This window comes from Oenanthe melanoleuca, chromosome 2, assembly GCF_029582105.1.
Source record: "Oenanthe melanoleuca isolate GR-GAL-2019-014 chromosome 2, OMel1.0, whole genome shotgun sequence".
Classification (NCBI taxonomy): Eukaryota; Metazoa; Chordata; class Aves; order Passeriformes; family Muscicapidae; genus Oenanthe; species Oenanthe melanoleuca.
In genome coordinates this window covers 113,976,869-113,991,077 of record NC_079335.1, presented here as the reverse complement: position 1 = coordinate 113,991,077, position 14,209 = coordinate 113,976,869, and the positions used below count along the sequence as shown (strand labels likewise).

Here is a 14,209-nt window from a genome sequence, read left to right as displayed (position 1 = left end):
ATACCCATGGAAGGACATTTGGCTTCTCCTGTGTGAAGGAAACTCTTAAAAGCTTATATTTATATGGCTTGTAACAGCAGCATGGAAAGCAAATTATGTTTCTGCTATCTGTGCAGCATAAAAACAAACTTTGGTTGGTCCACTCATGCTTAGATCAAGCTAATCTGAATTTTACCAAAACTTTTTGATTTGGAGTTTGTCAGATACAGGTTTTGTGTACACAGTAGTTTGCATGGTGTGGTAAAATGTCATTGGCATTCCTCCTACACAGTTATTCCTTTATTCTCAGGGATAAGGTAAAGTGTTTTATTTTCTAGGCAGACTCCACCATATAAGCTGTAAACCAGAAAACTGTGATGTAAATGCATAAAAGAGCAAGGCACAAAATAAATTTATTGAGCTAGAGTAGTTAATGAAATTACTGCTTCCATTCTATAGCAACTACAAAAAGGTTTTTACATATGGTACAACAAATTCAGTTGTGCTTAGAGATTATATTTCTAAAGGAAATACTTGCTGGGCTCCATCTTTGTATAGCAATGACCTAACAAGTGCTTCAGTGAATTTCGGCTTAGAGAGATTTGTATATATTGGCATGTTGTATGACATTGCATCTTACTAGATTTGTGCTTGAAGAATAAAATTTCTGAAGCTTTTTCACTGTCTTTTTGCCATATTAGTTTCAAGTTGTTCTCTCTATGATCACAAAAATGGACTAAAATCGATACTATGTTTGTCCCTCTTTTATTCTCCACAGCAATGGAGTTTCATGAAAACCTGCACAATATAGGAGCAAGAGAAGGCCTAAAAGAAAGAAAACTACAAAAATCAGTAGAAAGTTTTACATGGAACATTACAATTTTAAAGGTAATGTGTCTTCCTTTGGTTAGTTACTGTATTTTTCTTTTCAAAACTGTCATTCTAATATTGTTACTGGTCATTACACTGTGTCACAGTTCAACTGGATTTATTCACTTTTAAAATCATAGTTTAGTTTATATAATCTGAAACACAGCAGTCTCAGTGCTATTTGTTGTTCTCGTGTAGTGTTATGGAAGCTTATTTCATTTAGTTTTTCTGACATTTTCTGTTTGCAATCTTTTAACATTGGCAGAATCCTTGGTAATCTTTAATACCTGACTGAAACAATGAGTCTTGACTTCTGCAGAGTGGCTCAGACTGGAAGGAAGCCATGCCAGCATTTAAACCCTGTTTTGTGATTTGAAAGGGAATAAATGTTAAGGTTAATGCAGTTACTGAAAAAACAAAAGGGAAGCTGTTACTGCTGCAGTCAGTGATGAATGGTGATTAATGGTAGAAGCAAATTATGTTCATAATCCAGGCAGAAATAAATTGAGTGCATGAGCTGGAGACTCTCTTTACATTTTGTTAAGCATATTTTCTTACATTTTGACGGAAGAGTAAATGGGGAAGTATAAGAAAAGCCTTCAGCCCGAGACCTTCAGGAAACGAGAACGTGCAACAGTTCAGGTTTTCTATCAGTGGTCTTTTATCTCAATAGAGTATATCAAAATTTGTAGAGATAGCAAAACTGCCTCCCTTAATTTATTCCCTCGACACTATTCTTCTAGCTCAAATTATTCAAGTTTTGTGTTTACATCCACTAATGAGTTCTTCTCTCCCACTCAATCAAATACTTCTTCACTACATTAAACTATAAAGTCTGTTTAATTATAAAGAAAATTATTTTCTCCCACCTAGTTTTTATTTTTAGTTCTTCTTGAAAATTCTGTTCCATGCCGCCTCTTCTTACAGTGAACTATGACAGAAAAGCAGTAATGCATATGTATTTCTCCAGCTTTCCATGTTGGTTTGAACTGTTAAGCTTTTCATGATGTCACTTGGTGCTCCAATCTTTCCTGTGTTATACTGCACAAATCCAATGCCGAGGAGAATCAAAAAGTGCTGAAATGTGCTACAGCATGTACAGTTAATACATTCTAAAAATATGCATGCAGGTTCTGCTTATAGGTAAAGGACCAGAATATCACATTTCCTGAACCACAACAGAGTTTCCTGAAGACAGTGTATGGGATGTGTCATGTATCAGTCCTGTGCTTCCGAAAAGATAGAGAAGAGTCAGTTCAGTGGCTTTGGGCAAATGTCAAAGAAAGAAATTCTTATCCCTTCCTTTCTGTCAAAGGTGTCAGATACCAGCTTGGATAGGCAAATCTATTTTAATGCTGCCTGAAACAGCAGTACCTTTGCTTCATCTCTGCTTTACATTCTGAACATAAGGGCTGGTGGGGAGAGAGGTTTGCATTTGGTGAGTGTCTGAAATGTGAAGTCGTGATTTCTGCGTTAGCCAGGAATTGGAGAAGCCACATGGTAGGTCTGGCTCAGAGGAGCACTGAAGGGCTTGTGTACATGTCCTTAGGATTAATGTAATTATGAAGTTAGAAAGCCTTTCTGTTGAAGAAATTCTTGAGAAAATCTCTTCAACATTGACTTGGTAGTATTATTCTACTCAGAGATTAAGATCCTTTCTTTAAGAAGGATCTCAATTTGTCCCATAATTAATACTTTAGTTAAAAAATTGGTGAGATTTTAATCAGCCTGTTGTTGAAACTTAACAAGAGGCATTACAGAAAGTTCTAGGATGTTGTTACATTTTTACAGTAATTTACAGATACTGCAGTTCAGATAGGAATCTGCTAAGTGCTCTTGCTCGTGTTTAGATATACAGAAAGTTAAAGGCTGAGATTTGTTTGAAGTGACATACTGAGGTTTTTCACTCCAAACTCTTTAACTGTGGGCTGTAACCATACTCTCATGTCATATAATTAAGGACAAGTTAGACAGTTTCTAAGACACTACTCTTCCTGTCTGGAGAAAAAGATCTGCAGTCATAATTTCAATCTGTCTTTTCACTGCTGTGTTCCCAGTTCTCAAAAAGCTATGAGAGAATGAAAAGTGAATGTCCACATTTTTTGACTAGAAATTGTGCAGAAGAGCGACAATATCAACCACTGTAGGAATTTTTTTTTATGTGTTGAATTCCCTGCCTTCTTCAAATTAACTTCCTTCTCAAATAGTTCAAAAATCCCTGTGGAAATACACAATCAATGCATGGACACTTGGCTATGATATAGGAATTATTGTATGGCTTTGAACAGTCTTACTAAATAATCCTACATGAGTGCCATCCTCAGCTCCTGCACAGAGGACTCATGGAATGCTCACATGGTGTGGCTAATATATTTTCCAAACTGATCAAGCTGCATTTTACCCTCTGGATACATATTGATTGTTCTCTTTCAATTGTGACTTCTCTTTCAATTTTGACTGCAGTTGATGCAATGGAAAGTTTGATAAAATAACCAAATTGACAGCTTAATTATAGGGAAACTTTGTTTAGAACATCTGATGCAGTTATCAAGTATCTCTATGTGTTTTGCATGCACATGCATTAAAGGTTTTAATTTTTCTAAATTTGAAGCCATGTGGCCAAATTTATTCATGAGTGTAGTATGTTTGAATTCAGCTGAAATAGTTGCATCCAGTTTGTGCATGTATATGCACACATGCCTATTCTTATTCACCCCGTATATGTACACAGAGATATTTAACTTCACAACATCACTTAGACTAAACTTGGTCTGTTTTTAGAGATTGTAAACTGCTAGAATATTAATATCTTTCAAATAGACAGTTATTTGCTAGTAATTTATTTATTGTTACTACTCAGGATGATAGAATTAATGTTTTCTAATCACATTTTCTGCCAAAAGTACACTGTTGAAGAAGGAAAATCACTCTTAAGTGCTGTTGCAGCAGACTCCTACAACCTATTGTAAAAATTTATGGACTGCTCTGGCATAGAAAAACTTAGAGAAAAACCCTCTGTAAAGCTCTGAATTTGAGATGCCGTTAGAAAGAACAATAACAACATCTGTAAATTAGTCTTGGCAATGAAGAGCTGTTCTAAACACAGAAGGAGAGGTCAGTGGAAGTATTTGGAATGAAGGTGGGACTCGTAACTTCAGCATTTGTTAGATGTTTCTTTTGGCTATGAGCTTTTAGACATGTTGCATTATGTGATGTGAATTACTTTCTCTTGCAAAGCATGAAGTCCATGGCATCTGTTAACTCTGTAACAGCATTGGTTCTGCACCTGCAGTATTATTAAAATTTTATTTATAAATGGAACATTCAAGGCACTTACAGGACTACAGATTCTTACTTTTTTAAAAAATAATCTTGAACTTTTTCAAACAAATTTCCAAGTGAATTCTGGCAGCCACAGAATATTTATAAAACTTCTTGTAGTTGCTGCCTGGTCCTGTAGGTCCTCAGAAGACATCCCAGTTCCATTTAAATATCTGAAGCTTCTAGTCTCTCGATGTTGCTGGACTGATGGGATTTTGGCTCCTAATTAACCCATTATTTAGAAGTTAGGACGTTAAGGCCTTTATTTCTTGATTCCAAAACTGCACTCAGAGCACATCAGCTGGACATGGAACATTGTGGTGTGTCACAGAATAATAGAATGGCTGGCGTTGGAAAGAACCTTAAAGATCATCAGTTTCAATCCCTCTGCCATTGGCAGGGACACCTCCCACTCAAGCAGGCTGCTCAGAGCAATGTTCCACTGGACTCTGAGGAGCACTTTGAGAAGGGGATAGTGGCTTCTTACATTTCCTGATAGGAGCTTCAGGTTCCAGATCCTGGGCTAAAGACCAGTCATTAATGATAGAGTTTCTTGGGATTTTTTTTTGGGAAAGGGTGTTCATGCAGTTATTTTAAATGTCATTTGAACAATTTTCAGGTTCACAAACCTAGTGAAGAACCAGTTAATAAAAAAATCATGAATGAATACATAACATCTTATGAAGATAGCTGTCCTGAGACATTGTGGTTGATTCTATATCCAGACTCTGAAATGGTACCTCATTTTGGATGTACAAGAACTGATAGGAACCATTTTGGGGTTTTTTTCAGTTACTGTTAAGGAGTTATGATATTAAAACACTGCCTCTTAGCCAAAAGTTTCAAAACAAACAGAATGTTTTTAACAATTATTTAAGAAAAATAAACCAGACTAGATGGCATGGGCATATTGGGCCAGAGAGGTTTAAAGGGCACTGAACTGGGCTTCCAAATTAATCCATATTCTTTATTGCTGCTGTTTACGAAAAACTTTTGAATGAATATCAGTTTTGTTCTTTGATCTTCTTTAAGTTCTTTTTCCATGTCTGCCTAGAAAACACCTTTTTCTGAAGCCTGTAAACATGAAATATTCAATTTACATAGTGCTCAGTTCTGTAAGTGAATTTTAACCATGGTGAAGGAGAGGGGAGCAGTGGTTGCTGTGTGCTGCTGTGAGGAGAGCGCTCTCCCAGTGCTCTGCAAGACCCAAATCCATCCTGCTCCCAGTTGGGAATTACCACAAGCCACCTGTTAACCACAGTGCTGGAAGTAAATTCAAGTTTTTTGGTGTGTTTGCTAGACAGCACTGACAACTAAATAAATTTACATTTTGATTTAATCTGAGATGAAAGCCTGGTGAAGACAGCCCTTCCACACAGCAAGAAACACACTTGTTTGCTTCTACAACTGCTTCAGTTCCAGCATTGAGTTCACTGTGCAAACCAGCTTTGTTTCTTGGAATTTGGGTTTTTCAGTACTCCCTTAAAATGAATCTGCTTTGCCTAAAGTTTGAGCTCTTTGTAGGTCTCTTATATTGACTTTACAATATGCATTTTATCAGAGCAAGTTGCTACAGTCATTTGGGTCTGCTAAGATGGTGAAAGACCCCTGAGTAGTCCACAGATCTGAGATTCCCATGTTCCAGCTTACAATCAACTGACTTTGCTATTAAGTCAACAGCACCTACTGTGAAAATCAGTATCCATAAAATATAAAGAATTGAAACTGAATCTTGAGAGCCCTTGGAGAAGAGACATTTGATACCTAACTAGAAAGAAAGTCCTTGAGATTGTTTGAGTGTGTGGTGGCAGGTTTTTTCCTGGATCTGGATGACTTTTTAAATTTTCTGCCTTTTCGATGCATTGTATTACTTTTCAATAGTGTTCACTGTGACTACCAGTTGAATTTTTGAGGTGCATGCTGTTTCATTTCCCCAGCATGTGTCTTCATGATGGTATATCAACAGAACTAGGCACTTCACATGAATTGTGCAGAACTCTCTCACTTGAGCTGACGGCATTCTTGGTAGCAGTGGTTGGCTCTTGTTTTATCTTTAGATAAGGACACACCAGCAGAAAATGACAACACAGTTGGTCTCACAAACATTTTTCTGAGTTCAGTGGCATTTAGAAATAAATTCTGAGCATTGGAGAAGAGAGTAATGAGTGTTGATACATTTTTCTATTCCACTCTGGTCTGAACATGATACCGCTTGGTTGACTGTTTTTAGTCTGAGCACCTTTTCTGCAATAATTTCAGCCCTTTATCCCAGATCCTCTTCTGTCTTCAAAGTTCATCTCTCCTGGTTGGAATTGTTCAGACACTCACAGTTCCCTGCTGAAAACCAGCCATTCCTGCTAACCCCTGATTCCTTCTTCCCTGCTTTCCTACATCCCCTATTCTGTTCCCACTTGGTGCCTAATATTTCCTTCTTCCTTCTTCCCACATCTGTTTATTTTCATTTTCTCATCACCTTACCCAATTCATTGCATTCAGCAGCCCTCTCCCTGCTCAGTGTTTTTGTTTTTCTTTCTCACCAGTTTTTATTCTCATTACCAATCTCTCACTCCTTTGAGTTGTTAGCCCTTCTACTTGTACTTAATTTTTAGGCTACTCTCAATGTGGTGAATTCTGTTGATCTGTTTTCTTTCTGTATTCCAATCCCAAATGTTGCCTCAGTCTTTCTCTTTCTCTGCTCACCTGTCAGATCCAAATTTACTGTTGTTGCACTTTAGTGTTTGTGTTTCACAATCTCTTCTTGCAGTAAGATCTGCCTTGTATAATGCAATCCAGCTTCCCCTTTCTGCAGCCCTAGGCTCCTTGCCAGTTCAGTCTCAGAGATCACTCTTGCACCCTCCTTTTCCCCATCCACCTCTTCTCCAGAGTCTGTCTCAGGCTCTTCCTTCCTCCCCTCTGGCTTTTGGACTGCCTGGATTGGCAACCCAGTGTTGGTGGAGAAACCATCCAGGAAAAAACTTTTTCCTAATGCACATTTATTATTCTGTGGGAATGGAATACACATTGTCTTGCCACATTGCTTGAGCTGTCAAGAAATGAAGGATGATCAAGAATGGAATCCTGAGTGATTGTACTAACCAGATTCAAAATCTGATTTTTGTTTATTAAAATTTAGCTCATAACTTGGACCTTGTAGTCACTTGAATTACAACTCCCTACCCCAAGTGAGAGTAAGGAAGGAAATATAGAAGATTGTTAAACTTCTAATGGCATTTCCCCATCTTTATTCTCAGAACTGAATTAACCATATGGATGAGGTTAAAGAAACAGAAATAATAATAAAATCTGCCAAATCTGCCAATGGCAAGAATCTTGCATAGAAAGTATCAGCTTAAGTAGTTAAAGTTTGGCAAGCATATAAGTAACTGAAAGCAGAAGTGTTTTTTTAACTGAGAAGTTTTGGGAAACCTTATTAATAGACTGTTTGCTAGCAGCTCTGCCTATAATAAACAACTTGATTAAAATTCCAGAACTATATTCTACTAATCCATGTAAAACAGAACTTGAGCTAGAAACAGATGCACTCCAGATATGACTCATGTAGCGTGCTGGAGTGTTTTAAATTATCTTTCAGTTGTTTGTTAGTTTGGAAAAAAAGTATGTGATTAAAAAAAAAAAGTAGCACTGGTTCTCTTTAGAAAATATATTACTGGAGTTTGTGCTGTGATTGATGACATTCTAGATTCTTTCCTCTCTGGTGATCAGAAAAAAAGACTTTGACTATTATGGTCTTGGGTAAGGGGAGAGGGGACATCATTTCTTTGAAGAAAGTAGTATTTGTTTTCAATTTGTGTGTCTCAAATACGTAAGTGTGCTCACTTCACTGGATAGTATTTATGTTTTGTGTTGCTAAAGAAGTGTCAGAGTATCACACCATGAGTGCACACATGTTTTTGTCTGACTGCTGTTCTCTCTCTACTCCTATATTTTTAAAATCAAGAGGTAAAGATGCATTTCAACCTTATTTGGCAGAGGAGAGGCAAGATACTATCTTTGGAAGAGATACTAGCATGTCTTCAAGAGAAGTGTCTGTCAGGAGAGAGAATTTACCCAGGATGGACAGACATGACAGGAGAAGGTGCAGTCAGTGTTCATACCTTACTGGACATTGGTACTGGCAGTCTAAAGGAATTACAGTACCTGGACTTCGTGTGTGTGTGTGTGTGTGTTTGTGTGTGTGTGTCCCTGTATTTCTCCCTTTCAGGTACAAATTTCTCTCCTTCAGGTCTTTTCCTGTGAGCTGTGGAGCAGTTCTCCTCTGGAGCGTGGGCACAGCGCAATCAATTTGGCCCTTGCAGATTTACTGCTCTTGTTTTTGGACTTTTCTGTGCCCACCAGTAAGACACACATGCTCACCATGTGCTGCAGCCCTTGCTCATTTGCTGCAAGTGGACAGGGATGGCAGATACCAGCTGCAGGGAAGGCTGTCCCCAGTGAGAGTCTGTGAGAGTCTGTTGCTGTTAGAGGGCTTTAATCAATCCAAAGAGATGGAGGAGTGTAGAACAAGAGCCAGATCACCTAAGCCTGGGACAGTTTCTCTTACAGCTTTGCTTATAACTTAATTGCTATGAAAAGGAAGAGTGATGTGGCTCTTAAGGATGTGTTTTAGTGGTGGACTTGGCAGTGTTAGGTTAATTGCTGGACTTGATGGTCTTAAAGGGCTTTTTCAACCCAAACAATTTTGTAGTTCTGAAGAGGGATGGCAATAGTCTGAATGACAGCAAATGTCTGAACTGCAGGCAGCCCTGTGAAGTTTTTGTCATCACTGTCCTTTTTATGTGTTGCTCGCCAGTCTGTGTTTTCATATTTCATGCATTGACAAGCACTGGTCCTTTACCATCCTACTATTGAGTGAATCACATTGCTAAGAAAAAAAAATCCCTAGGAACCAAAAAAACCCAGGAAAGCTTTAAATGGCTCCCATAGGTATTAAAATCAATCGTCACAATTTTCATTATGCAGAAACATTTATAGTCCCCATGAATTAAAAATACAGCACAGATTACTTTCTTAAAAACTCTTAGGCAGAAATTACCCATACCCCATTGCTGATGCCACTGATCAGCTTCAGAGAAATCAAAGAGCTTGATTTTTTCTAAAACCAAATAATCCATATTGAAATTTTGCTTTGGTTTTTGAGTTTTTTGTTTGCTTCATTGGTTGGTTTGGTTTTGGTTTTTAGTCTTTCTTTTTTTTTCTTTTTTTTTTTTAGCAGGACAACTATACTTTTAATTTGAAATAAGCAGAAGGGTAAAAGAGAAAAGAATGCTGTTATCAAATGTGTATTCTAACTGCATTTTTTTTCCTTACAGGGACAAGCTGATCTTCTCAAATATGCTAAAAATGAAGCACTGGAGAATCTGAAGCAAATTCATTATGCCACTCTTTCATGTGGACTTAATAAGCCAGGCACAGAAAATGCAGAAATCTCAAAGCCTCGTCGAAGTCTGGAGGTCATACCTGAAAAAGCAGGTGATGAAAACGGAGAATGAGAGAAGGCTCTTCTCATAATTTTGGAGTTTATAACTCTGTGACCAATTGTAGCTGCATAGGACATTTGCTTTGCACTTACTGTTGGAAATATTTGGAATTTTTAAAGCACAACTGGAGAAGCTAATTACAATCTATTGAAACTGTGAATGTATGTAGCAACTCTGCTTGTGAAGGCAATGATTTTGTGTAACATGGAAATTACATTCTTGGCCTAAATATAGCATATATATGTAAAAGATACTGTAATTCAGTAATTGCGTGAGGAGAAGTTCATTGTAGGGCCATCTGATTTCCATTAAAAAAGGAACATTTTTTAAATGAGATGTAACTAGCAGGAAATCAGTTAACAGAATTTGGAAAGATGCCTTGATTTTCAAACCAATTCGATGCAAAGGTTGTTTCTTTATTTGCACAGTTTGTTAATTGTGCTAGTGAGATATATTATTCTTTTGGAAATCAGGTCTAAAAGAGTGGAATCCACATGTTTCATACTATATGTAATTCAGCCACTTGGATATTTGGGTTTGGAGTGGTATTGATTTTATTGTTGAGCCATAAATTAAAATGAGAATGTAATTAGACAGTGATCACTGACTTCAGTGCACTATAGGAGAGCCATTATGTAAAAGGAAAATGTGCAATCAATCTGATAGCCTATGTCAGAAGAAGATACATACCTATTTTGCCTAAGATCTTCTGCAAATGTGTGTAGATAATGTGACCAAACTGCAAGCAAAACGATGTAAATAGTTTTTCATTTTGTGAAGTGAAGTGCTCATATTAAAAAGAGTTTTATGAGATTGCTCCCAAACAAGTAAAGCTTTTAACTAAATTTTAACTTTTTTATTTTTTGAGTATTTTCTTCCTTACAGAATAGGTGATATCTCAATAAGCAGGTTTGTCAAAAAATAAATCAATTGCTGTTCTGATTCTGTTTTGGTTTTCTGACAACATTAGGTAAAGGTATTGTAGCTGATATGCTCATTGTAAAATGACTATACCAACCTAGAGTGTTCTCTTACTGTTTCTGATTTAACAATAAAATGGACTATATAATTACAGAAGCTAATAAATTTGAAGAAAAACAAGTGAAATCTTACAGAGATCAAAATGCACTTTTTGTTCAGCTGTGGGGGAAAAGGGAAGGTGGTGATGGTTGTTGAAAAGCACTGTTTTAAGTAGAAGTCTTCAAGACATGGATTTTTGTTGTAACCGGTTCAAGATGCTCTTTCTGCACTGAGAGTGTAATGAAATCTACATATGTATGACATCCTGTAGAAGTCAACAGAGCTCTGAACAAGAACGTCGTTACACTTGCGCTTCATTCAATTACTAGGGATTTAATTTATTTTCCAGTCATTATAAAATTGAAGTGGGGATGGGGTGGGATGAAAACAGTTTGCATAATAAATGTCACATCTTGAGCCTGCACTTTTAAATGTCACACTATATGGGTTAGGAGCAGTTTTAGAAGGTGTTAAGCTCTTTCAGTGTCTAGTTACAGACTGTGTGCCTTAATGTTAGGATCTTGCCAGGAGTGAGTTCTGTTCTGTGTAGTACAGAATGAAGCATTTAACCTGTGGTAAACACCTGCAAGTGTTGCTTTTCAGGCAGTCCTTTCCTGTGCTGGCAGCTGAAAGTCTTCTGAGGGAACCTGAAGTTGATGGGAAGCAACTTGAAATTCTTGTTACAGTTGTTAACTGTATTCTGAGCCACTGTGAAATTAGTCTTCCAGGGCCAAATCCATCACATCTAAATCTGATTTAGATTTTGTTTTAAATTTATCCTCAGCACAACAACTGTGTTAGATCAAGATCCTTCTGCACTGTAAATATGCAAGGTCAGTTTCACTTTATCAGAAATCCCAAATCCTAGGCTGTTGGAATTTTATTTCTGACTTTTAGTCCTAATTGAAAGATGTAGACTGTGGGAAAATGTCATCACTGTTCACATTATGCTTCAGAAGAGACCTAAAAATCAGTAAGGCTCCTTTTGCAGTCCTGCCCCAGCACTCTTTGCATGGCATTTACAGAACAACATGATTTATATCACAAATGAAGCATTTCTGTAGAGTCTCTTCCTCCAACCAGGTTATCAGAACTGATGTCTTGGGAATTCTTAGTATTTATGTATTTCTGTTTAGCACATTACAACCTGCACAGAGGTGAGGGAACATTGAAAGGGTTCAACACACTTTGATGGCTTTTTCTGTGTTTTAAGGCAAAAATAGTAAGTGAAAAATGATTATCATATAGACAAGGGCTGAGAGATTTTGCATGTTCCACTTTTACAATATATGTAATTTTTGATTACAGAACTGATCCTGTTCTATCTTGTTAAAAAGGAAGATATTTTCTCAGTAATATAGATACATAATATATCTTTTAAATAAGTTAAAATACATACATTTAGCTAACAGACCCTTTAAATATGTTAGGATCTGTTATTAGTACTGATTCCTTAAAATTAAGGTCACTTTTGTGCATTATTCATGCTCAGTCCAAAACTGTATGTACCATAAATTCTTAAAATGAGCTGAGTCGAGTAGATATTCCGAAGGAAGATGTGTAGCTAAAAATGCTTCAGGGATTTTACATGTTGCATATTAAAAGAGTTCAGGATAAACACTTGGAAGCAAAATATTTGGCTCTATTGTTAGCCCAGTGATGACGATTTCAACACCAAATGTATTAGTATATTTTCTCAGTTGTATTTTCTTAAAGCATTCTTTGCATCCATATTATTAGTCCATTTTTTTTTTACGTTTATTTTAGGTTATATAGAAAGATGCAACCAAGACCCAGCAAAGTATTAGAAATAAAATTAATCATGGGTTGATGTTGCATGTTTTGGGAGCCTTTATCTTCTTAAATGTTCTGTAATGCAGTTGAACTGTTTATGTAGTTTTAAACTGTGGAAGATTGACCCAAAGTATGAGTGACTATCTGACTGCCTTTTTAGCTTTTGTTTGGCTCCAATAATCATTGAGTATGGGTATATGTCAATATATTCCTCAATTTAAAATTAAAGGATTATTGGGAAAATAAAAGTTCACATACAGATGAGGCATATAGACACTAACAGTAAATTCCTTTTTTGAACACAAGAAAAAGGTTAAACAGTGTCTGTTTGGAAAAGGAGTACCTCTCTAAACCTCATCTGCATTCTTCCTCCCTTCCTTGTTGGTTTTGCTTGGTGTGGTACATAGCAGCCATTGGATATTTAACCACAGAGCCAGGACCATGCCTTCCATCCTCTGTACACACCAGCCAGCTACAGCAGACAGCTCAGTTCTCCAGGAATTCCCCAGCAGCAGTTACCAAGGGGCACTCCTGAGCCCAGTGATGCCACCAAAACAGCAGAAGCCTTCAGTGCAGAGCCAGGCTCCACTGGTGAAGCTGTGGCCTCTCTGATGTCAATGGCAGTCTTCTACACAAGTCAGTAGGACTAGGATTTAAGTGCAGTGTTGCTAATTTTCCCCTTTTTCTCTGGTCCTTCTTTCTTTTTGTACCTTAATGTTGTTTTGTTGCTGCAGCAATGCTAGAATGGTGCCCTGCACAATTGCACAAGCTGGCCCATGCAGGCATGGTGAAAGATGCTGTATGAGTCAACCATTTTTTCAGCTACTTTGTACAGTTCAAAAATAATTTTATAAGACTCCATGGCTGGTTACTGTATTCACTTTTTCCTGTTTTGAAGTTGAAACAGCAGAGAGAGATGATTCAGAGTTGCCAGCGTGAAAAATGGAAGTGAGTTCCAAAAATTTTAACACTGGTCTATTAATCAAATAAACTAATCTGAAAGGATCCAATCCTTTGCTTGAGTATCCCTTCCATTTATATGATTTCCTGATATAGTTTTCTCTGGCATGGATTTTAAAAATAATGCTGATTTCTTCTTGCTGTATTCATTTGCTGCACAGATCAAGGAAGCTCCTGAGTCCTGAGTCTTTGAACAAGCTTTAGCCTACCTAGGTTTTCATTTGTGTTAATTGAAAGTTAAAAATGAATACAAAGAGTGATATTTGCAAGAAGGGTAATCACACAGCCATAATCATGGCACAGTGTGCCCTTGCAAAGGCATGTTCTTACTGTGAAATCATTTTATGCTTCTATAGCTGAGTTGGAGTGCTGCTGCTGAAGGATGATGGGGTTTTGATACCACGAGCAGAATTCTGAAACTGATGATGTCCACAGCTCTCTTCTTTTGACTAATGGGTGTAGGACTTTACCACATTTTTTCTCTATTCACACCTACTCATTCTGACCAGTTAAACTTTCTAAATAGAGTATTTAAAACTTGGTTTAAAGATTAATAGATCTGCATGTATCCTATAAGAACCTTCAGTCTTTTCATCTCCTGTAAGCACTTCAATCAAGCCCTCCACCATTCTCAACACTCCCTGATTCCTGTTGCTCTCAGTAATATGAAAGCATCTGTGGGACCTATCAGTCTGATAAATTTCAAAACTAACCTGTGTGATGTTCTTTAGTCATTACAACTTGTTTGTTCTCAATAAGAAAAAGCC

At 37.1% G+C, this 14,209-nt stretch overlaps 1 protein-coding gene across 1 annotated transcript; it reads left to right on the top strand.

Annotated features, from left to right (window-relative positions):
* Nucleotides 1–722: 722 nt before the first annotated feature.
* Nucleotides 723–10,780, top strand: PLCL2 (phospholipase C like 2). The gene is made up of 2 exons (XM_056483390.1): nt 723–867; nt 9,501–10,780. The coding sequence occupies exons 1-2, from the start codon at nt 730–732 to the stop codon at nt 9,678–9,680; spliced, it is 318 nt and encodes a 105-aa protein (XP_056339365.1). The 5' UTR covers nt 723–729; the 3' UTR covers nt 9,681–10,780.
* The last annotated feature ends 3,429 nt before the right edge of the window (nt 10,781–14,209 follow it).

What these genes read in the sequence shown, in the direction of transcription:
- PLCL2 (XM_056483390.1), top strand. Translation starts at nt 730, where the DNA reads ATGTTTGTCCCTCTTTTATTCTCCACAGCAATGGAGTTTCATGAAAAC. An exon ending in GGAACATTACAATTTTAAAG is followed by an intron (nt 868 to 9,500) that starts GTAATGTGTCTT and finishes TTTTCCTTACAG; the next exon opens with GGACAAGCTGATCTTCTCAA.